The sequence below is a fragment of the Chanodichthys erythropterus genome, chromosome 16 (assembly GCF_024489055.1).
Source record: "Chanodichthys erythropterus isolate Z2021 chromosome 16, ASM2448905v1, whole genome shotgun sequence".
Classification (NCBI taxonomy): Eukaryota; Metazoa; Chordata; class Actinopteri; order Cypriniformes; family Xenocyprididae; genus Chanodichthys; species Chanodichthys erythropterus.
The window spans coordinates 14,290,576-14,316,082 of NC_090236.1; the positions used below are offsets into that span (position 1 = coordinate 14,290,576).

General features: G+C 35.5%; 1 protein-coding gene across 1 annotated transcript; it reads right to left on the minus strand.

Moving 5' to 3' along the window:
* stk11 (serine/threonine kinase 11) lies at positions 1–24,561 on the minus strand. The gene is made up of 11 exons (XM_067363683.1): positions 24,206–24,561; positions 21,012–21,733; positions 12,335–12,418; positions 10,640–10,729; positions 10,358–10,490; positions 9,758–9,894; positions 6,829–6,956; positions 6,300–6,357; positions 4,798–4,994; positions 3,835–4,088; positions 1–534 (listed from the first exon to the last, which is right to left on the minus strand). The coding sequence occupies exons 2-10, from the start codon at positions 21,296–21,298 to the stop codon at positions 3,880–3,882; spliced, it is 1,323 nt and encodes a 440-aa protein (XP_067219784.1). The 5' UTR covers positions 21,299–21,733; positions 24,206–24,561; the 3' UTR covers positions 1–534; positions 3,835–3,879.
* Positions 24,562–25,507: the final 946 nt, after the last annotated feature.

Genomic DNA, 25,507 nt, shown 5'->3' on the forward strand with positions numbered 1-25,507 from the left:
TGGGATGTGTTTTATATAAATAATACTTAAAAAATATTTATCGGGAAAAACAAACCAAATGGGGAAAAATGAACCCAAACGTCCTGCGGCGAGCAGCTCTCCGTCCACCGTCCTCTCCGAACGCGTCACAGCATGCAGTTTTTAGTTTATAACATTGGTATAATCATCATCATCATCATCTGCAGCATATTTTCTCTACAATAACTGATGTCATTCTTTACATCAAACCATCTGCACTTAAACTGCAGGTAATAACTGTAAATTAAAAGACGGTCTAAAACTAAACGGAAGGTGCGTCGTCCACACGTCTTCGGGTGCTGATGGGGATCGAGGCGCGAGGAGTAACCGAACGGATGATCCTCAGTGACAGAGGAGGATTGTGGGAACAGCATTCTCAAGTCAAGTCAGTCCCTTCCAGATCAAGACAGACGAGAGAAACGAGTGTCCTGGCACCGTGTTTGAGTTCATCATCATGGCAGAAAAATGTGCGTCGGGAACAGCGTTCAGTATCGACTGCTGGGAAACAACATAAACCTGCGGAGAAGAGAGAGAGAGAAAGAACAAAGACATGAACACTAATGAGGGAACTTTTGACGGAGTGACTGCATTAACACGACAGAACCAATCAACTCAAGAGCAGAAACAACACTGATCTTCCAAAGTTGTAAATAAAAAGGAGGTTTTATTGTCAGTCTATTCTAAAATTTCACATTTGATTAAATATTATTATTAAAAATATATAATTTTTTTATAGCATCTTAATGTAACATTTATACTTATTTGAATTGTTTTATTTGTAAAATGGTATAAATCACTAGTACAAAAAGAAATTGTTCTCGGATGTTTTCAACAAAATGTCACTGATTCAAAGCACTGATGAGGTATTAATAATAAAAAAAATTAAATATTAAAAGCTTACAACCTAACAAACATTGACCGATATGAAAATTTTGGCTGATACCGATAATTCTTTATATTTGAAAGCAGATAACCGATATATTGGCTGGTAAATCTAAATCAAAATAATTTTGAGAGCCTGATTACAAAAACAAAAGTCTCACCATTGAAAGCCATGTCCTAAACACACAATTATAGTGTTATGTAGCTTATATGACAGACTTGCGCTGCACATGTTGTACTAAACTGTATTTTTCTTTTTGTAGTCATTTCAATCATATTTTAAGCAATTCATAACCATAATGGTGAACAGTGCGCATCTGAAGTGTCTCAGCTGAAGGAAATAATCCATTATTTATCAGATTTAATATCTTCTTAATGGGTTGATAACGAAAACATTAAAAATTAACATATCGATATATTGAGTATATCTAATTTTATCCCAAAATCAAAGTATTTGGATAAAGAAAACCAAGATTATTTTCATATTATATTAGAGCAATGTAATTAATAAATAAATTAAATAAATATTTTTTAAATATATATATATAAAAAAATACTTATACAGCATGGTATTTGTTCATTTTAATTATAAAAATTGCATCCAAAAAATGTATTGCTGTATTTAACGACAATAACATTTTCCTCATATTAGAGTGAAAAATTAGACATTTTACTGCAAATTCTCATTAAGTCCAATCATTTTCTTTCTACAAATGTTGATTTCTATCACGATCAATCCTGTAAGCATCAGCGCGGTCTGCTTTAGATTCATTATGCGCCGTTCTCGTTACACAGTGTTATTTGAGGCCTTTGCGAGATGAAAGTGTAAACAGGTTTCCATCCAACTGCATCCAATCGAGCAGAGCTGAAGATGAGAGTGCTCCAGAGCGCTATATATAGACAGACGCAGAGAGAAGAGTCTGAGTCACCGGCTCCATCAGCCATGAGCACTGAACACTGAGAGTCCAATCACAACACAGAGAGAGAGAGAGAGCGATGGAAGAAGACTGAGTCATCACATTCACTGCGGCATCTCATCAGCATGAGAGGAACCCCACCCTGAACACACACACACTTCCCGTTTAGTCGACTATTGGATGGCAGACCTAGAACAAGACGTCATTTATTTGATCAAAAATATAGTACAAATTTTGAAAAAAAAAATTACAATTTAAAACCAGATAATAAAGTTCATCATGACAAACGCTGAAGTTTGAGGTAGTTTTAAAAAGCTGGAAGTTTGAAGATTTTAACCCTCTGGAGTCTGAGGCTGATTTGGGGTTTGGAGAAGTTCTGACATGCCCTGACATTTGTGCTTTTTTCAGTTGTTCATAAACATATAAATGACAAAAGTGTCATTACACTGTATTCAGCACAAACTAGGCTACAATAATATGTGAGGAACATGTATGTACATGTTTGTGTTTTTGAAGGAATAATGTTTATGCGTGGTTATTGAAAAAACAAAAAACTTAAGTCACTGAAATAAGGCCAAAAAAAGTATATTAAATCTGTGTTCACAAGACTTCTGGGTAATTGAGGTTGTAGACTAGAGTTTTTGCTTCAGAATTATGTAAAAATTATCATTCCTACTCCTTCATATAAAACAATAGAGAGATTTAAATTCTCTGAAACATCTTTGGTCAAGAAACAGTATGCGTGGAGGCGTGAATCATCATGAATAATGGGTGATTCTCACCTGAGAAGACAAAAGAATCACATAATAATGACCTGAAATTACTTGCATATTAATGAGGCCATTCAGTCAGGTAGGCTGTGAAAAAAACCCTCTGTAATCATGTCTCAGCTCATCATAAAGCAATACTGTGAAATATTACAATTTAAAATAATGGTATTCTATTATATTCTTTAAAATATAATGTTTTTTTGTGATGCAAAGTGTCTGAACAGTTATGCTCTGTGGCATTTCATATAGGCTTTTAGCTTAAAAGCATGCACATTTGGAGAAATATTGATGGATTCTTATATATTTATGTAAATTTTCTATACTGAGAAGTAATATTTATTGTCATCACTATGAGTGCTGGATGCTGTGTTTTCAATTCATACTTGCAGCCAGAGGGCGATCTCTGTACACCTTTAGGCCACAAATTCATATAAATAAGAAAAGGAACTAGGAACTAACGGCATGTCTTCTAGAGATCGCTAACCATGGCTTTGCCATCCAAATAAATACTTTTCAGGACAATAAATACACGATTGAGACGATGAATGCATGTATTGCCTCTGAATTTGCGTCTGAATAGCGCTGACTCCGTGGGCGTGGCCGCATTAGCGGGTAACGAGCTGAATCAAGGACTTCTGACATGGCTCTCTTTTCATACAGATTACATAAACACAGAATGTTTGTTTTCGATTTGACTTACACGATTTAAAACCTGACATCTTAACGTTTTTTTAGACATAAGTGTCATTTTTTTGTGATTAGTATTCACTAAGTTACAGTTCATTTTCTGAGAACTATCAGATTGGACTTCGTTCAGAGGAAGACGAGAGATCACGCATCATGTTAGTTTTCTTTATTTTACAAAAAGCACAACATTTTGTTTTTACTTTGAGTGTATACAAATAAAAGAAGATATTCTATAGTTTCAATTGATATATTACTTATGTCTCTATGACAAAAAATGACGGAGTATTTTAAGTCTGTTTTGCTGCAATGTGAAAAAACCTGCAAAACGCGCCGGCGCGTTAACGGACCTCAGGCAGTTAAGTTTGAAAGTGTGACACTGAAGACTGGAGTAATGATGCTGAAAACTCACAGGAATAAATTACACTTTACTATATATTCACATAGAAAACAGCTGATTTACACTGGAATAATATTTCACTGTATTTTTGCAGAAGAGACGTGACAAGCACATGATGAGGAGCATCTCTTCATCTTTTGCTGGATTTGCAGTGGTCTCTCACCTGTACAGAGGCGGCGCAGGTGTGCAGCACAACAGCCGGATCGGGTCATTGCTGCTTGCAGGTGGAAAGTTTGCGGATCTTGCTGGCGGCAGAAATGCCCTTCCTGGATGGATTGGAGGAAGAGCTGGAGCGCCGCTCGGATTTGGGTTTCAGTGCCGCCGACTCCGTCCCGTTCACACACACCGGCTTGGCCACAGCACAGGTGCGCTCCGGAGCGCGCTCTTCCTCATCCTCCTCATCCTCTGGAACCTGCCCTGTTCAAAACAACATGTCTGGAGGTTTAGTGACGAACACACTACCTACTCTAACACTTCCTGTCTAACCTGAACCCTTAAAGGATTAGTTCACTTCAGAATGACAATTTCCTGATAATTCACTCTCCTCCATGTCATCCAAGATGTTCATGTCTTTCTTTCTTCAGTGGAAAAGAAATGAAGGTTTTTGATGAAAACATTCCAGGATTTTTCTCCATATAGTGGACTTGACACATGACCTTTCCAACATGATTACGTCATGCGTGGAGCATCACAGAGCAGTGCAAAACGAGCATTTGTGGTTAAAAAGTATATAATGTTTATTTTTTTTAGTAAATGTCTGATGGTTTCTCTAGATGAGACTCTTATTCCTCGTCTGGGATCATGTAGAGCTCTTTGAAACTGCACTGAAACTGACATTTGGACCTTCAACTTGTTGAACCCCAGTGAAGTCCACTATATGGAGAAAAATCCTGGAATGTTTTCCTTAAATTTCTTTTCGACTGAAGAAAGAAAGACATGAACATCTTGGATGACATGGAGGAGAGTAAATTATCAGGAAATTGTCATTCTGAAGTGAACTAATCCTTTAACCTCATTATAATCTGCTTCCTAAAACCAAGTCTTGACCCTCAAACAGCCCTTTGTGCACATGACTGACTACTAACCAAATGTGTCAATCAGACTCCGCCCCCTGTGACCCGCTTACCTGGTACCGTGAAGTCCTGAGTGTATATGATGTCATCTTCCCCATCGAACAGCTCGTCATCGTCCTCTTCCTCAGCGTAACCATGGAGATCCTCCAGGTACGGCACAACTGTCATGCTGCGCCAGGGGTCCCGTATTTCTGCGCTGGGCGGGATGGGGACGGGCGGCTCAGAGGGCGGGTGTTTCTTACGGACCCAGCTAAACAGGAAGAGGAAATAACCGTTGGGGATCATCTGTGGCCAGTTGCAATTTGAATGTGAAATGTAAGACTGATCACCCATCAGATAAAGTCTAAACACAGTTGATTAATATCATTTAAAGCAGGTCAAACTTGTGTAATTACTCTTCAAAAAAACACTAAAATCATCTGCCCGTTCAATGTTTCTTCTTTTATATGTATAAAGAATCATAGGAGTGGATGATTTTAGTGTTTCTGAAGTGTAATTACATTAGTTTCACCTGCTGCCAACCAGCCAAAAGATTGGAATAATTATGATTTTTTATGTTTTTGAAAGTCTCTTCTGCTCACCAAGCCTGATCAAAAATACAGTTAAAATGTGAAATATTTTTATAATGTAAATCAGCTGTTTTCTATGTGAATATATAGTAAAGTGTAATTTATTCCTGTGAATTTTCAGCATCATTACTCCAGTCTTCGGTGTCACATGATCCTTCAGAAATCATTCTAATATCTCAGAGCAACACTGTCCTCAGGTGAGATCAAACATAATTTCTGCACGTCTTCGCGAGCTCTTCCGTATCCATGGAAACCGCATCAGTTACCTCATCCTGAAGATCTCCTCAAATCCAGGCCATGTTTATTTCTAGCTCATCTCTCCCACTCTCACTATTCTCCACTTCCTCTTCCTCCCACTCCCAGCTTTGTGTTCACGTAATCCGTGTTCACTGGAATCAAATGTAATTCACTGATTCTGTTTCCGCTTAATGATTCCAGTGAACTAATGACAACATTTCTGTCCGAATTACTGTCTTTTGAGGAGGAAAAAATGAACACAATGTTCTGAAAATGATTCGAATTTTGCAACATCGAGCCGAACAACGACACTACTGTCTTTATTGAATTTGCATGTCTCATACTTAATAAAGAGGCGAAAAACAGAAATAAAGGGGCGGGGCCTGGTTGAGTTAGTTAGTAGTGTGTTGAAACTGGTGGTTACGGTAAGGGGCGGGACATTTCCCAAACACCAATCACAACACACTGCTCCAGCCAACCAATCAGAGCACAGAAGGAGGGGCTTCATAGAGACAGGAACGTTACTGACAGACTGGGAAGAGAGGAGCTGCAACAATGGAGAATATGAGGAGAATAATCAACCTGTTCTAGTAGAGCCCAAAAACAACATCAAGACTGGCATAACAGGTCCTCTTTAAAACAGGGAGGGCCAAAACTGCATATTTTCCTATTTAACTAATCAGCAGGTAATCTGAATGACAAGAATTATGTCAGTTCTGGACTGTGTCTGTCAGGACTGATGGACTCACTTGTGTTGTCTGATGCGCTGTATTGAAAACCTCTTCACAGGATCATATTCCAGCATCCCTGCAGATAAAAACACATCAGATGAAGGAACAGCAGTGTGTGTGTGTGTGTGTGTGTGTGTGTGTGTTAGTTGAAGTTTCATCAGTGTTTGCTCTGAGATTGTGATGATAATGCTCTCAAACGCAACATCCATGCTGAACATTAATATCACAATGTCGCCATCTAAAGGTCAAAGCTATGAATTACAGCACAGCCAAGAAAAAAAAACAATGCTGATCGTGCACAATAAGGTAAAGCACATTAATAATCTTTAACCTGAACTCAGGATGCATTTCTATAAAACACAGAATGAGTGAATGATTGCCAGATACCACAGCTGTGTTTATGAGCAGAAATATTAAAGGGATAGTTCACCCAAAAATGAAACCCTCATCCTCAGGCCATCCACATCACTTACATCTTGAGGGTGAGTAAATGTTCATTTTTGGGTGAGCTAAAAGTCAAACGAGCCGTGTGGTTTAACGCGCTCACCTCTCAACAGGTCTGAGAGCAGCGGGCCGCACTCCTCCGGAATAGTGTAGTCACCCTTCCCAATGTTCTCAAATAGCTTATAGATGTTGTCCCCTTCGAACGGGTACAGGCTCGTCGTTATGTTGTATCTGTGAGTGGGAAAGAGAAAGGTATTGTGGGTTACTGGCTTCAGTGACATCAGAACACATTCAAACGCAAGAGAGAAAATGAGAAAACGGTTTCGTTTCACAAGCAAGGAATCAGAGCGTCTTATAGAGAGCGACTGTCTGATTCCGGAAGTAAATACTCAGTTTTCTCTCTAATGCTACTTGAGTAAAAGTTTTAAAGTATGTGATATTTTTTGTACTTAAGTACGAAAAGTATTTTTTTTAAATTAAACGTAAAGTAAATGTAAAATACAAAAGGAGCAAAAAAATATTAAAAATTGTTCTATTCACAGTTTGAGCAGCAAGATTGTGTTCAGTTTTAACTCTTTCTTACATTGTTTCTGTGAATTAAAAAAAATGGCAAAATGTTTATTGTAATTTTTAAATATAAAAAAAACTAATATATTAATTGTACATTGATCATTCATGTTAATTAATAATGCATTATAACTAATGTAAGAGACAACTTTAAAATGTTAAAATGTAAATGTTGAAATTAACAATGAACAATATTTTTATTAACCTTATTTAATGTTACAAGACTCTTATTGTAAAGTGTTTCCATTTCATATAAATCCAAAAGATTAAAAATTATCATCTTTACACACAAAGGCATTGCATGGGTCTATTATACACTACCGTTCAAAAGTTTGGGATCGGTAAGATTTTTAATGTTTTTAAAAGAAGTTTCGTCTGCTCACCAAGGCTACATTTATTTAATTAAAAATACAGTAAAAACAGTAATATTGTGAAATATTATTACAATTTAAAATAACTGTTTTCTATTTGAATATATTTCACAAAGTAATTTATTCCTGTGATCAAAGCTGAATTTTCAGCATCGTTACTCCAGTCTTCAGTGTCACATGATCCTTCAGAAATCATTCTAATATGCTGATTTGCTGCTCAAGAAACATTTATGATTATTTTCAATGTTGAAAACAGTTGTGTACTTTTTTTTTTTCAGGATTCCTTGATGAATAGAAAGTTCAAAAGAACAGCATTTATCTGAAATACAAAGCTTCTGTAGCATTATACACAACCGTTCAAAAGTTTGGGGTCAGGAAGAATTTTTATTTTTATTTTTTTGAGAAGAATTTAAAGAAATTAGAAAAAAAAAATCAGCAAGGATGCATTAAATCAATCAAAAGTGGCAGTAAAGACATTTATAATGTTACAAAAGATTAGATTTCAGATAAACACTGTTCTTTTGAACTTTCTATTCATCAAATAATCCTGAAAAAAAATATTGTACACAAATATTTTGTATATCTGTGCACAATAAATGTTTCTTGAGCAGCAGATCATCATATTAGAATGATTTCTGAAGGATCATGTGACACTGAAGACTGGAGTAATGATGCTGAAAATTCAGCTTTGATCACAGGAATAAATTACATTTTATATTATATTGCAATAGAAAACAGTTATTTTAAATTGTAATAATATTTCACAATATTACTGATTTTACTGTATTTTTAATTAAATAAATGCAGCCTTGGTGAGCAGACGAAACTTCTTTATAAAACATTAAAAATGTTACTGATCCCAAACTTTCACACATTATTTTAGAAAACTTGATTATCTAATCAAAATGTGTTACAGTGCCGATAAAAGAACTGAAAGCGAATACATTTCTGATTTGTTACGTTTCTGTCGCTGCATGATGAGGGTTTACAGTTTAAATATGCAAATTCAATGGATAATAAATGCATAACAGCGAACAAATGGATATAAACTAATGCAAATGAATGGAAATAATCGTGACATTAAACAGTTGGTGTTTGTTTTAACCGCTTGAGATACTACTGATGTTAGCGTCCTCTCAGCCTCGACGGCAAACATACTGCTGTTCTCCACTAATGCAGCATCTACTCAACACACTAATTACTTTATAATGATATAAAAGTATGTACTGTAGTGTACACTGTATAACATAGCATTTTGTTGTATGTTTTGAATCAGTTTTTGAAGTGTCCTGCTCTGTGCAGCGCGCAGCGTCACGTCACGTGTCAAAACAAACTCTATGAGGCATCAGTGATAGATTTTATTTCACTCTCTGACGGAACACTCTTCTCAGCCGCTCCAGCAACGAACGCAACCCGGAAAATGAAATGAACCGCAGTTGTGCGAGGATTGTTTGCACATGCTTGCTTGCAGTCTGTGTTCTTCCGACTTTATTTTGTAGTAAGTAACGAAAATGCTTTGGGAAAATGTATCTTAGGAAAAGTATACATTTTATTTAAGAAATATAGTGGAGTAAAAGTAAAAGTTTACAAATATAAAAACTCGAGTAAGGTACAGATTCTCCCAAAAAATACTTTTTTTTATTATTACTTTGTTACATTACAGCACTGTCCAAAGGGAAACTGTTTTTACGATAACTTATAAAAAGATGCTGCAAGCGGTTCTTGGATATTTGGAACCTGTTCTCGATACCCATCCCTACCCATGATGCCGTACAGAAAATTTGACCAATCAGAGTAAAGCAGCTCTAAAAAGAAAAGTGTTTTAAATTTGATTGTCATTGGCAGTGCATCATGGGATTGTAGTTCAAACTTTGTGAAGTTCCTCGCAGCTGGCTGGTTTGGTTCATGGCTTACCACGCTTTAACAAGGACTTTTTTAAAAAGCCCTATGAGGAAAAGTGGGCGGGCACTGATGCACTCTATTGAGTCTGACTCCGCCCACCAGCTCCGCAGGTCTGTTTACAATAAACCATAGTATGTTTGCATCACCAACAACATGAAGCTGCGCTGCTGATCGAGTCTGAGATGAACTCACAGTGTGACCCCAGCAGACCAGATGTCCACCTTAAACCCTGAAAACGTGTCCAGGCCGTTGGCGATCTCTGGTGGCTGAAACGCTGGCGACCCCTGGCTCGTCCGACACGTGTCGTCCTCCGCAAAGGGGTGGAGTGCCTGGAGGTCAAAGGTCAGAGATAACACATCGAGTCTGTTTACGCTTCTCAAGATCTTCCTTCTGAATTTCCTCTTTCAGCGTTTACTACACTGACAACGATACAAAATCAAAAATTCTTATTTTTTTATAGAATATTGCAGGGTTTATTATTAATGATTTATCGGTGCACACCATAATTGTTTTAAATTCATGCTCCTCGTAATCTTGAATCAGAATATCTCCCTCTTGCAGCATCTCTACTCTTCTCTGATGATGAGGGCGGGGCAACCTGTCACTCACATGAGATCCACCAATAGCAAACCACAGCCATCCAATCACAATCAAGCCCGCCCTACATTTGTTCTTGTTTGCAAAGCACTTAATTCGGATATACGGCACAATAGGGAAGAAAAGACCAGCACAATTTCTCCTTCATGCCGACTTTAAGAGAAGTGGACACAAGAACGCAGACGGACGTCTCACCTCTGCTACACCCAAGTCAGAGATCTTCAACGCCCCGTCTGTAGTGAGCAGCAAATTCCCTGGTTTAATATCTTTGTGTACAATTCCCTGGCTGTGCAAGTATTCAAGACCATCCAGAAGCTGGCAAAAGTACCTGAAAGAGACACGGGAAGAACAAATGTGTGAAAGAAATGAAACAAAGATGACCATGATGGATCATCTAAAGTCCATCAAAGTGACAGACGGTGATGCATCAGAGACGCAGTGCAGTGTGTTTTCAGAGAAGTGTGTGTTTTATCTCACCCGTGAGCTTGAAATACTGGAAATCTTTTCTCTGGAACGCTATCCAACATTTCTTGCATTCCACAGACACAATACTCCATCACCATATACGTGAGCCAGCGGTCAAGGAACAACCAACCAAAATCACACATCACGTCAAGCCAATTCACATTTATTTGTATAGCACTTTCCACAATACATACGTCAGACTGTGTGAAAACACTTCAGAGGACTTGACACGAGACCAGGGTTATTATCATTAAAAACTATTTTCTTGGCTAGTGGATACCATGTTTTTTTTTTTGAAACTGGAAAAAATAAGATGTTCTGGGAAAAAAGTCAATTTCTCAATAAATATAGATTACTTCAAGTCTCTTAATATTCTACCTCCTAGTTAATATATGATAATGTATATATATTTTGTATTAAGTATATATTGCATTTTATCTATTTGTATTATTATGACTATCACATATTTATTTTATGATTGTTTTGTATTGGTTATTTTATTCATTTATTTTCTCTGTTCTATTTTTATTTATTTATTTTTATTGGTTATGTATTATGTTTGGGTTTGGTCTTAAAATGTAAAAAATGTTACATTTGTAATCTATTTTCTTGTTGAAATAATATTTGCTTTAATAAAAAGTTTGAACATAACTATTTTCTTCATTGAAATAAAGCTGAAATAAAATATAAATGATATCTTTTATATTTAAAATGTATGTTTAAATGTAGATTATAAGTTAAAGCACTAAAATTATTACCTGGAAATATAAAAAAAAAAGGAAGCTAAAACTAAAACAAAAACATACAAAAACTAAGAAATGCTAATTCAAAACTTAAAACAGTATATAAAATATAATAATACTAAAATAACACTGAACTAATTAGTGCCAAAAGAACCCACAATGCAACACTCTCCACCTTCCATTACATTTCCATTCTTGACTAAAGATGCTCCCCAATTCAAAATCAGGATATGATCAGAACTATAAAAAGTGTTAAAAAGTACAAACATGGCGGATGTGCGAGACCAACTATTAAATAGAGAGGTTTAGATAAAGGGGTTTGAGTGATTAATAATCAGTATCAAGATATTTATTCAATGTTAACCCCATTACATTTAATCTGGAACAGCACTGTGAACTTTTATAAGGATACGTTTGGTACGCAATCACATGAGGAGAGTCTCTGCATGAAAGACAAAAGTTTTTATACGAATTCAAAATATATTTCTGAGATGATCAACCGCTGGACGATCTGTTTGTCAGACAGTATCGGGGTGATTGATATGCACTAATGAAGATGGGAGCATAAAAGTGTTCTCAATGCTTTCAAAATAAAAGTCCTGCATGTGACACATCGGCCTTGGTGATATATCATTCGACCACTAGTAGTCAGTAAATCGTACGCTTGTGTTCTGTTTCAAACACTACGAAAGCAGAACGTGAGCAAAAAACAAGACGCACTGGAATTGGAAGGTCCTGTTGAAAGCACTGCATTGTGGGGTACAGCAACTCAATACTGCACGTATGGCAAACTCAGCAGGTCATTTGAGCATTCGTCAAACTGAGACACTGAGTGCTGAAGACGGAGAGGCTGAATGCTGGGACACTGACGCAGCACAGCATGCTTAGTCACATCCGCATCACACATGCATACATGCGCATCACTCTCTCACACACACACACACACACACGGTGTAAAGGATATATTTTCTGCTTCTCTTCGTTGTACAGCACGTCCACCAGCTGGATGACATTTTTGTGCTGTAGTCGTCTTAGCAGCTGAATCTCCCTGCAGGAGAACAACAAAACACATCTGAATGTAGACGCAGCAGCAACAACAACCTGATGACGATCACACGCCATTTAATGCATCATAAAACACTGACGGATAATTCAACATGCAAAACATTTGAATTTGCTGTAGAATTAATAACATCGCTGTGAGATCTAGTGAGAAGTATTCAAATTCAGCACAGAATTCTCCATTATAAATAGGGTTGCAAAGGGGCGGAAAGTTTCCGGTAAATTCCCACGGGAACTTAACCTGGAGAATTTTGGAAATATTCCAATTTGGAAACTTATTAGGAATTTATGGGAATTAATTGGAAATTTTGGGAAATTTATATAAATTTATAATATTTATATAAAAACAAATATAAACATTTTATTTGTTAATAACATGAAATAACAGTTAATTATTTTTCACATTCCATCAATTCTAATTTAGTAAATATGTAAAATAATAAATATATTTTTATTGCAGCAGATGTTAAGTATTAATTTCTTTCAAAAAAAAATTGAAGTATTGTTACAAAATATTTCTATTTTAAATAAACGCTGTTCTTTAAATTTGTATTCATCAAAGAATCATGAAAAAAAAGTATCACAGGTTGTAAAAAATATTAAGCAGCACAACTGTTTCCAACATTGATAATTGATCAGCAAATCATCATATTAGAATGATTTCTGAAGGATCACTGAAGACTGGAGTAATGATGCTGAAAATTCAGCTTTGATCACAGGAATAAATTATATTTTTATGCATATTAAAATAGAAAACCATTATTTTAAATTGTAGTTATTTTCACAATATTACTGTTTTTTTTCTGTATTTTTGATGAAATGTATATGTTATGAACTGGGGGAATGCAGGGGGTGTGGCCTCAACAGCCCTGCAGTAAGTCATGTGATGTGTGAATGAGGAATGTGCGAGTAAAAATTTAATTAAAATTGCATTAAATATGGTTGTTTTAACCAAAATTATGCTGCAAGATAATTACAACTACATTTAAGTAACCTGTTATAGACTAACCTATAATTTTGCAAATTCCCTGTTTATTCCCATTAATTCCCATATATTCCTGATAGTTCCCATGGAAAGTTTCCAGCTTTGAAAATTCCCGGAATTTTGCAACCCTAATTATAAACCACAGGAATCAGATCAAACAGTGCTGACGTGGAAACCAGGAGAAACATGGAGTTATAGAAGGCTTTTCAGTCCACAAATCACCAACATTCACCATGGATTTAATGCAGTAACACTAACTGTAATCATGGTATTGTGGAAGAAAGTCAAATGTTTTAACATTATTAATTTCAGGGTTCGTACAACCTTTCCAAAGTGAAATTCAAGCATTTTTCAAGAGCTGTGAAGTGCTTCACACTTTTTTCCCAGCACTTCAAAGCTCTAAATATTGTCCAGTTTAAATATTATTTTTAATGTGATGACCAAAAACATTATTTTTTCATCCTTCAAAGGTTGTCCCCATTTGTAAAACTAAAAGTTTCAAGATTTAGGAAAACTAACACGTGGAAAACAAAAACTTTTTGACGTAGAACCTGGAAGTCAACGGCATATAAAAATGACATGGAAGAAGAAATTGTTGAATAAAGTCATTTTTGTTTGTTTTTTTGTGAACAAAAAGTATTCTCGTCGCTTCATAACATTAGGGTCGAACCACTGCAGTCACATGGACTATTTGAATGATGTCTTCAGTACCTTTCTGGGCTTTGACGGTGGTAATTGTGGAGGGGTCAGAGAGCTCACGGATTTCATCAAAATATCTTAATTTGTTTTCTGAAGATGAACGAAGGTCTTACAGGTGTGGAGCGACATGAGGGTGAGTAATAAATTACAGAAGTTTCATTTTTGGTTGAACTAAATCTTTAATATTGGCCAAACCACATTTAACTCAAATTTTCACTTAGTCTTTAATATTTGGCCACTTCTTTACGATAGAAATATGAGCCACTGTAATTCCTAGAACAAAAACTTGTGGACATTAAACCATACAAACTCAGAGCGAGGGGTTAAACTTTTATTTTGAAATCGTTTTAGAAATGTATTAATGTATCGCAGCCTTCGTGATTTCACTATAGCACTATGCAACATTATGATTTTTAAATGGTTTTAATATATTGTGCAGCCTTAAAAATAATTAAAAAAAAAAACAGTCTAATAATGCAGTTCATAGATTCTCATTGGTGTTTTTTTTTAAATAAAGCACTCAAAATTCTACTTTGAGTATGAATTATAATATGCAGTAAAAGACAAAACTAAATAATACAATAACTGGAAAAAGGTCTTGCCACAACACGACGGTTTTGATATGGTATGCAACAAGATCTCGTCACACGTTTACTAAATATGATAAAAACTAAAAACTATTTGTCACAGTACTAAGACTATATTAAAACATAGCTGACGAAATTAACACTATTTGCATCCTTTGTTGTTAAGAGTGTCAGTGAACATTCAGACAAATCATGACTTTTGATCTCACTGAAAGTTGAACATCATCAGGACACGACGACTCGGAGACAAACATGAGAAAGTATGAGGAAAGAGTGAGCGAGCGAAATATGTGTAGTGATCAGCAGAGAGACGGACCGTGTTTCCACACGACTAAAATAGCTGCAGGCTGATGCAAACACACACTAGTGCATGTGCATGTGTTTATCAGCCATCTGACCGACATGGACAACAGCCAACCACACTGAACCGAGAAAACACGCTGAACCATTTACTTCGGAACAATGTTCACTCAGAACATTACCTAATAAATATAACTACAGCTGATTGCATTTGAATTGCAAACATTGTCTGTATTACAAGTTTTCTGAAATGTTTGAATATGTAAAAGAGATGGATTGAGATTGAAATCTACAGATGCAAATAGATGATGTGCAATAAAACAGTGTATTTTATCGGTTTTCTTTCCAGTAGTCACTGGCTGTGAAAAGCCAAGCATTAATTGCTTTGATTTTTCTTTAAAAATCTCAAAACATTTAATTTTAAATTAGATTTAATTACTTCTAAATAATGTTTTCCTGCTTCTTAATGACATTAAATATTAAATTTCTCATGACATCTCTCGCCAACTATCTTGCATTTGTTTCTTCTACGGAGCACGTCACGTGCATTCTGGGATTCCCTTCTTTAAAGCATGCACACACACACAAAGCTGCTTTAGAATCTGGCTAAAACAACAAGATGTCTTTCTCTCACTTTGAGCACATGCTAGCCAAACAGAGCTTCATTCTTTAATGCTCAATGTCACTGAAGTCGTGCTGATGCACTTCCCGTTTCCTTTTACTGCGTCTCGCTCTCCTGTATTCCACTGACCTCGTTCCCTGGTCAAGGCCGGAGGCTCCGCCGCATTCCTCCAGCGTGACCATGGGAACGGCGGACACGTTATGCAATGCTCGTCATGTTCCGCGTGCGCCTGCCAGTCGAGGCTGCTGCCTAATCGCTGCTGTCAATGAACCGCAGCCATATAAGGACACACACACTGCTAGATTCTTGCGGTAGCATGAATTTGCACATTTAAATTGATCATATTACAATAAGCACATATTACAATTTTTAACGACGCTGTATTTCTCCAGAAGTTATGATGGATAAAAATGTCTTTGCACTATTTTAAATAGGACGATATGGCAAAAAAATAAAATCGATTGACTGATTCATGATTTAATTTTTTTTTATGTTTAACTAGTCAACTTAAATCTAGTATCTACATTATGATTATCTAAAAACATGGCGGTCAAGTTAAAAAAAAGTTAACTTTGCTTTTTCCCCCATTCCACGTCTAGTTTTTTCAACGCAAAAACACATTTCAGCCGCTTAAGACTAGCGATGTGTTCTACGTCACACGAGATCGGTTGATCAGGTGGTCGGATCATTTTCTTTTCTTAACTGTTATCATTGCTGAATTGTCGACATGTCTAATTGCAAAGTTTGTTAATAGGGATGCGCTATATATCGGCCACCATATCTGTATCAACCGATATATGTTCATTTTTAATGTTATCGTTATCGGCTCAATAAAAAAAACTTGGCTGATGTATTAAAGCCGACAAATAATGGATTATTTCCTTCAGCTGAGACTCTTCAGATGTGCACCGTTCACCATGATGGCTTTGAATTTCTTGAAATAGGGCCCTATGAAATCCATTTTATTTTTTCCCAAATTCCATTTTAATTTTTCTGGATTCCGTTTTTTTTTTTTTCAGATTTATTTTTTGACTCCATTTTAATGGTTAAATTAAATTTTAGTAATCAAAAAGCATGTCTAATTAATTGAAATAATGAATCTTGTCCAATTTACCAACAATTTAATAAAAGTTTAACAAAAAAAATAAAAAAAACGTTTTATTCTTTCCCCTTAAAAAAAAATCTTTTTTCTGGATTCCATTTTAATGGTTTAATTCCATTTTAAAAATCAAAAGCATGTCTAATTAATTGAATTCTTAAAAACAACAACATTTATTAATTGAAAAATATATTTTTATATATTTTATGTTCTATTGTGTATTTAAATTTTTCTAGCAATCAGATGAACGCATACCATTTAATTTATCTTTTAATCATGAAATTAAACTTTTTTTTGTCAAACAATGTGCTGCACAACAGAGCTTTACTGTTAAAATTAAAACATGGAAGAAACACTGAGATTATTGTTTAAAAATATATATTATTAATTTATTGTTAAATGAGTTTATCTAAATTCTACTGTACAACAGTAATTTTTCTGTCAAGTTAAATCAAGCTTTTATTTTGACGGTTTGCCTAGAGCTTTGAGTTTTTCTGCGTTTATGACGGTAGTTTTCTCAAACGAAGCGGTGAAATGCTGATGAAGTGTCTTTCAGAGCAGCTCTGGAGATTAATTTGTGAGTTCATATAGTGAGGCGAGAGAGGACGAAAACACAGCGAGCGTCGCACGTGCTTCAGTGTGCGTGCGCCCCCGCGCGAGTGTGTGAGGCGGTGTGAGGTACTGCGCTTCCGCATCATTCATTTCAGAGTCACACAGGCATGCAGGACTCATATTTAAATAGTCTTTTTGCGGCTTAATATTCACAGACACTAGTCTATATCACGATTTAATTTAAGTGTACTTACCTGCTTTTAATTCATTCATCAAAAATTTGACATTCTGTGACATTCCGCGTTATATATTAAATTCTGTTTTTATGAATGTATTCCGCGAGTCACTTAAAAAAAAAAAAAATACTGTTGTAGTGCAAGTCTGTCTTATAGGCTACAAAAAACTTTCAAGACTTAAAAATTATAAAATCGAGAAAGCATTAAATTTTAATTAAATAATAATTTTAAAAAGCCCTACTATTGAAATAAAGTTGCGTCTATCTCTTAACCCCCCTCACACAAGCGCTTGGCCATGCAGGCGTCTGTTGTTATTATAGTCTGCGGTATTTTGTTGTTGATGTTCCGTCTCTTTAGTTTAGTTTTCTACTGTGAAAAAACGGCTCGGAAAACAAATTCAATGCACAATTGAGATCTGCGCGGTTACAAAAATTTGCCGAAGTGCGTCCTATTCTAGTGATGAAATTTATGCTTTAAACTCATTAACTGAGAGATGACGTGTTTTTAAAAACGTGTCACACGGCAAAACGTTTAAGACACGACTTCAGGCAAACTTTTTTTTTTTTTTTTTTATAGATTTGTCTAATTTGCTTCCATAACATGTCTTATTTCAGACTAGTGGAAAGAAAACATCCATTTTATTGCACTTTATCCATTTGCAGATAGACAGATTATTCTAGATGTTTAATTTGTCTGAATGAAACAATCAGGTTGAATGAATGATTCAATGACTCACTCGTAACTTCATTTGTTTCTTTACTGGATTAATCAGCATTTTTGATAAAAAAAATCTCTTGAATGAATGATTCAATGACGAATACATTTTTAACAGTCACTTGTCGCCACCTACTGGTGTAACGATGTAATCGACCCATCGTTATTTGAAGTGCCAAGTTACTTTCAAAAGGTGATTTTGATCGCTGCCGTAGACATCATTGATTATATCTGAACTATAAACTTTTATTCTAGTACTTCTGTGATAATATGAATATTTGTATCACAGAAATAATGACACTGTGTGGTTGAAAAGTCTGCTTGTGAAGCTTTTTCACTGCTCTCTCTGGCTCAGCAGCAGCGTGAACGCAGACCGAATGTTCCAGTGTGATTTTGTCAAAGGTTTAACAGATCGATCGTCATTTAGGAATGAGATGACATGGGTGTTTGAATCTTTTAACGGTTAATCATGCAGCTCTAATACATATCTTTACAGACGATGAGTTTGAGTCAGAAATCTCCATTTCAACATCTTTACATACCCCCAACTTTATTCCTATCTATATTCTAAAGGGTTTAATAGCATGCTTCACGTGAGGAGTTTGATCGATGTGACGTGTGCGAGTCGCTGCCTGCGTAGAGTGTTTTAAATCAATCATTAATGAGGTTCATTTCAGATAGGATGCTGCCTTACTAGGGTGCTGTCTATGTAGCTCTGATCTGGTCTCTCTCACGGTCAACACACGTGGACTAATCGTCTAACAGTCTTACTTTCAACCAAGACAGTCCAAACACACGTGTCCTGGCATGCGAGGGTTTTGAAGCCGGTCCAAAAGCTCTCGTCTATTTAAAGCAGAAGCCTGAGGCTTCACTGCACATTATTTTAATTAATTTAACTGCTCTGTATGATTAAACAGCAAGAAGATGATATTTCAGAGCACAGCAGGAACAGAATGTCAGAAAACACCTCCAGAAAACTAAAGATGAAGTTAAAGTCAACATGAACATTTCACTTCTGTCATGTGACGTCATACGGACGTTCAATAAGGGACGAAAAGAACAACAGTAGATTTTCTCATGGTTAACCACCAGCTTTAAGTGAGAAAGGCCGCATTACAATGATTAAAAGCCGTTTGACATTAACTAGCAGAAAGGCAAAACCATTTTCGAAATCTGTGCTAAAAAGGCTGCCATCTTCCCTTTTGCCAAATAGGAAAACTTAAACACCCACAATGCACTGGGCATGTTGCTTTCCAAGGCCACTCCCACCTGTCTGCTAAGAATACGCTTACCAGAGTCGCCTAGCTTTAGTAGGAAATACTTCATAGCAAACTTTTATTCATAATGGTGTCGGCTTGTTTTGTTCCCGAGAGCAAGAATTCAAAGAGTAAACGTTTAAAGCGGGAGTGAGTAACTTTTGGTTTCCAGCGGCTAACGAATCATAAATTCGGAGAGAACGCCACAGACAATCTGAAAAACCTCCTTGTTTGTAGTAAACATTTCAAACCGGATGACCATAAACACACTGAACCCTCAAAATGCATGACAACATTGTGTTCATTGTCTATAGAGCAGAATGGATTCTGATTGGCTGTCAGTGTTTTTATTGTTCATCCAATGATATTGCTCCTCTGTGCTGTTATCGTTATAGTTGTGGTGTGAACACTATTCACAAAACATCGAATTCTCATTTTGACGAACTGATTTGGATCGATCTTTTAGTCCATGCTGTTTACAGTTGATGCGTTTACAAAACTTTACTAAACATTATTTGTAGCGCCTGCCATCCAAAGACAATGTGTGAAAATATTACGAAGTCTGTAAGCGCCACCTACTGTCAGAGAGTGAATTTGCACTTTTATACAGTCCGTGTGCGGTTTTTGTTTTGTGTAGGTGTGTCTTACTGTATGTAGCTTAATTTCACAAATCTAAAGTCACACTATTCTGTTTTTACTTTAAAACTTGAAACTATACTATCTAATTCAAATAAAAAACAACTGATCATGCTACAAGTGTGTATCATAATTAAAATGCAGTGGTTGCCTCTTATTTCAAATGGCTACAGATATTTTTGTTTAAGGCCGGTTTGGCCTGTAATTATGGAAGCTTGTTTCCGCCACTGAATAAAAAATAAAAAAGGTAGTATTTTTTCATCTCGCAATTCTGACTTTATTTCTCACAATTGCGAGTTAAAAAGTCAGAATTGCGAGATAAATACAGACACATACATGTATATATTTAAGAAAAATGTTAGATTGATATATATGTTTATATTTATATGTAATATAAAATATATATATATATATATATATATATATATTTATTTAAACATGCATATATTTCTTAAATTTATACATGTGTGTGTTTTTATATATACATAATTATTTTGTAATATATAATCGTTGCACATCCCTAATATGTAATAGAGCAAATAAACAACAAATACATTTGCTTAAAAAAAGAAAATTGGCAACGGTTATCGAAATTGGCCAATTTGCTTGTTTGCCTGATTGCATCACTACTGTTTTCATTTCTCTACAATATGCGGAGTTGTTTTTAAATAAAAGAAATCTGTTAATATTATATAATTTGCTCCTAAATTTTTGCTGGTGCTGGCAAGTAAAAAAAGTTAATTTCGAGCCCTGGAAATAAATCATGCCTCATCATGTAATCGATATCGACCCGAGACCAGAACTGAATCAAATCTGTGTCAATGTCCTGCAGCTCTTATCGTCTGTCATTCTGATGTCACTGTGACGTTACAAATCAAAGATGAAGCTCTTACTTTTTCACATTGGCCTCTCCGTTGGGAATTCTCCTGAGTTTCTTCTTCTTCAGGATCTTAACGGCTCTGCGACACAGAGTCTCCGAGTCCAACATCTCCTTCACCTTCCCGTACGATCCCTCCCCGAGCAGATCGCCCATCAGGTACTTCCCGATCAGCTTGGCGCGCTTGCGTCGTGGCTGGTAGATGACCTCAGTGGAGTCGATGCGGTGGATGAAGGTGTCCATTCCCATGAGCTCATTCTCCGTCAGGTAGTCCAGATGCTGGAGCTCACCGCCTACGCTCATCTTCTCCGGCCTCCCGCTCGCTTTCCCAAACGCTCGTCGGGAATAATTGTATTCCGAGGCAACGGAGGAGCAGTTCTGATTGGGGAAGACCAGTCAGTAGAATAACAAATGCCTGTTGAACCGCAGCATCGCTCGACGGCCGGGTCGGTGAGCCAAAAAGAAATCACAAAAACAACCTCTCAGGGAAACAAACAAGTGTTTTATAGTTTCCTGGTTTTAATTAGCCGACGTCTGGACCTCTTGACATCTCTGCAGGAACAGGAAAAATCAAATCCCCGCTTCAGTCAGATCCAGAGCGTCCAGCTGTAGGTCCTCGGTCCGTACAGCTCCAGAAGCACGTCAACGCTCTCTTTGGTACGCTGCGATCAGGAATGAGGATAAGTGATTTCACTTCAGCGTTACGGGAAATCCATGTTCAAGATCCAAAATAAATGCCTACAAGAAAGAGAAATAAGAGGCAAGATTAATCAAAAACCCTCACTAAACAATCTGCTTATGATGAAGTGGTGAAACGGGCCTCAATGTCAAAGTTGTGTTCACTGAAACACAGCAAGAGTGTGTGTGTGTGTGTGTGTGTGTGTGTGTGTGTGTGTGTGTGTGTGTGTGTGTGTGTGTGTGTGTGTGTGTGTGTGTGTCTTAAACTGTGAAACATTAAATATACCAGAGGTTTCCAAACTGGGGTCCAGAATGGAGTGGAAAAAACATATAAACATATGTAAACATAAATAAACATATATATAAAATAAGATTAAAATAAATAAAATAAAAAAAGAATGAATAAACCTTGATTTAACCGTTGTGCGGTCTGTGTTTGGGGTGCACACTCAGGGTCTCTCCAGAGACTCCAGGCAACAAAATGTAATTTTTTTTTTTTTTAAAAAAACAAATGTAATTTAACTCTGTTTATTAAAGTTTTTACTCCACATGTGTGTAGTTTTTGGAGGAATTATCATATATTTTTTCAAATTTATATAAATAAATAAAAAAATATTTTTTAAAATAGGTTTTTATACAAAAACAGCTTTTTATGTAAACTTTACTTTATAAAAGAACCACACTTCTAACTTTCATTCATGGGGATAACATGGATAATTGTGATTTCATAATATTTAGATGTGAATAAAATTTAAAAATACTTGTGAAAAGAGTCTTTCAGTCAGTCAAACAGCAAATAGTGGAGCTCTGCTGCCATCTACTGGATAAAGTGATCATTTTTTACTTTTAAAACTGCATTTTCCAAAAGATGGGCAAAAATCTCACACTAAACCATGTCAAATTATCCATGTTATCCCCATGAATGAAAGTTAGAAATGTGGGTCTTTTATAAAGTCAATTTTACATAAAAAGCTGTTTTTGTATAAAAACCTATTTTAAAAAATATTTTTTTAATTTATTTATATAAATTGAAAAAATACAATAAATCCTCCAAAAACTGCACATATATGTGGAGTAAAAACATTAATAAACAGAGTAAAATTACATTTGTTTTTTACAAAATTACATTTTGTTGCCTGGAGTCTCTGGAGAGACCATGAGAGTGACTTTTTTTTACACTAACATAAAAACAAGATATCGCTCCATTTTTTAAAAAAAAATTGAAGATCTAGAAAGTGTGAACAACTGTACAAAGTTATGTCATTTGGACAAAGAACATTTTTTATTTTATTTTAGCAAACTCTAAAAAGGCCCCAAAGACCCTATAAGGGTTAATATAAATAATGAATTCATATGAATAAAATGAAAAGTTACTAATTTAATTTAAATAAACTAATTAAAACAAATAAAATTTGATTTAAATAATATATCTAACAGTACAGAATAAGTGTAAATCAGTAATGGCATAATGTAATAGAAACTAAATATTCTTCAAATAATATTTTGGATATGTAAAAATGGATATGTTACCATGGTAATTCCATGATATTCGTTGCAGTACCATGTAACTTCGGTAAAGTTGGTTTTATATTCGCACATTCGGACTTCTGATAAATACAGACTTTCCAATAAATGTGCAATAAATTAATGTTTATTAATGCGACATGATATTGACAACCAACGATTGTCAACTTACAACATTTTTCACAGTCGATCAAAATAGGCAAGTATTGTTTTAATGGCATATTTACTTGTGAATGTCCAATGTAGTGTGATTAACAAGGCTATTGAATACGGATGTCCGAATATAAATCCAACTTTACCCAAGTTACCATGTAACAGTATAGAGTACATGAGCATCATGATGATCAATCAGTACCACAGTATTACTGTCTGACACCATAAATGTACCATAGTACGGTTTAATTGAGTAAAAACAACAAAACAGAGAGAAATAAACACGCAATCCAGACTCAGGCAGTAATAACATCCACTAAACTCAGTCAGGACTGTATTTCTGCCACAAAAGTGAAAACTATTATGCTATTTATAACATAAAAGTCATTAAAAGTTATAATTATGACATAGAAAGCTATAATTATGTGATAATATATCATAACTGTGACTTTTTAAGTCATGATTATGACTTACCGAATCATAATTTTGATTTTTTTGGGGTCATAATTTTGATAGAGTCGAAATTATGACATACTAAAGTCCACATTTTAATGTCATAATGATGATTGTTCTGTGGCGGAAACGGTGAGATGAGGAGAATGAAACATCACCGGACAGTAAAGTGAGATGTTTGATGATTGATCGATCATCTGATCATGTAATGCGGATAATCGATCAGCTCAGCACGAGCCCGCGCGCGTCGTCATGAGTTCGCGAGTGTTATTCGAGGTGTTTGTGAGGGTTCGAGAGAGGAACGCAGTGTTTGTGTCGATGAGAGAGTGTTTTATCGCAGCAGTTAGCGGCGGCGGCTAACACACATCCCCGACAGAGGAGGATCGAGTCGAACACACTGACCTGAAGCTGCTCTCATCCGCACAGCTCGATGACGGACGGGAACTCACGCTTATATTCCTATTCTGCTCTTCATCCGTTTATTTTCTCGCATCTGTTCTTCACAGCTGCTGCTGCTTCAAGGCTGCCGCCATCTTGTTTACCTCCCTCCCCTTGCTCGAACGCGCGTGCGCATACCCGTGAACGCGCTCGCCGGCCTCCAGCAGCACTCCCCTCGAATCGGGCGCGCGCGGAGGTATTTTTTTTAGTTAAATAATTAATAATAATAATAATAATAATAATAATGTAACAGTTATTTAACAATTAATATAAAATAAAGTTAAATATAATATTAAAATGTTTACATACATTTACATAACTACAGCTTTCTATTTCTTTTAAACTTGATTGTTTTTAGATATTGCTGAAACAAGGGCTTATTTTCCTCATATTTAAATAATAATAATAATGTAACAGTTATGTAGCAATTAATATAAAAAATAAAAGAATTATATAAAAAGATAGAAATAAAGTTAAATAAAACATTAAAATGTTTACATAAAACAATAATAAAATAAAAATATAGAAATAAAGTTAAATAAAACATTAAATGTTTACACAACTACAGCTTTATTTTTCTTTTAAACTTGATTGTTTTTAGATCTTGCTGAAACAAGGGCTTATTTTCCCCATATTTAAATAATATAAGTAGCAGTTTAACGATATAATATTCCTTATGATAAGGCAGACAGGTGGGAAAACATTTTAGTTGAAAGCCAGAGTATAAATATGAACTACTTCCCATGCTTGATATACAAAAAAATATATAATTTTATATAAATTATGCTTTATATAATTTTCCTTATTTTAGCAGAATATATATATATATATATATATATATATATATATATATATATATATATATATATATATATATATATATATATATATATATATATGTTACTTTTTCCTAACTCCAGTTTTTGTATATTTTCATACAGACTTCAGTGGCGTTAGTGACATAAAGGCTCCTGATCCGTGGGTCCATCACAGGTCAGATCTCGGTCGGCTCGTGTTGGCTAAGCTGGTGATGTGGGTTATATTTAACTAGTGTTAACCCTGTGGAATGTCAAACTCAAGCTCTGATTACAAACTCACACTCGCTTTCCTCATTACAGTCAGTCTTAATGAGTGCAGGACACAAATCAAACAGCAGAATCTCCACGAGGACGGATGTTTTATGTTTGAATTTCTTTGTAATTTCCATTAATGATGCTGCAATTAGTGCGACACTGTGTGTGTGTGTGTGTGTGTGTGTGTGTGTGT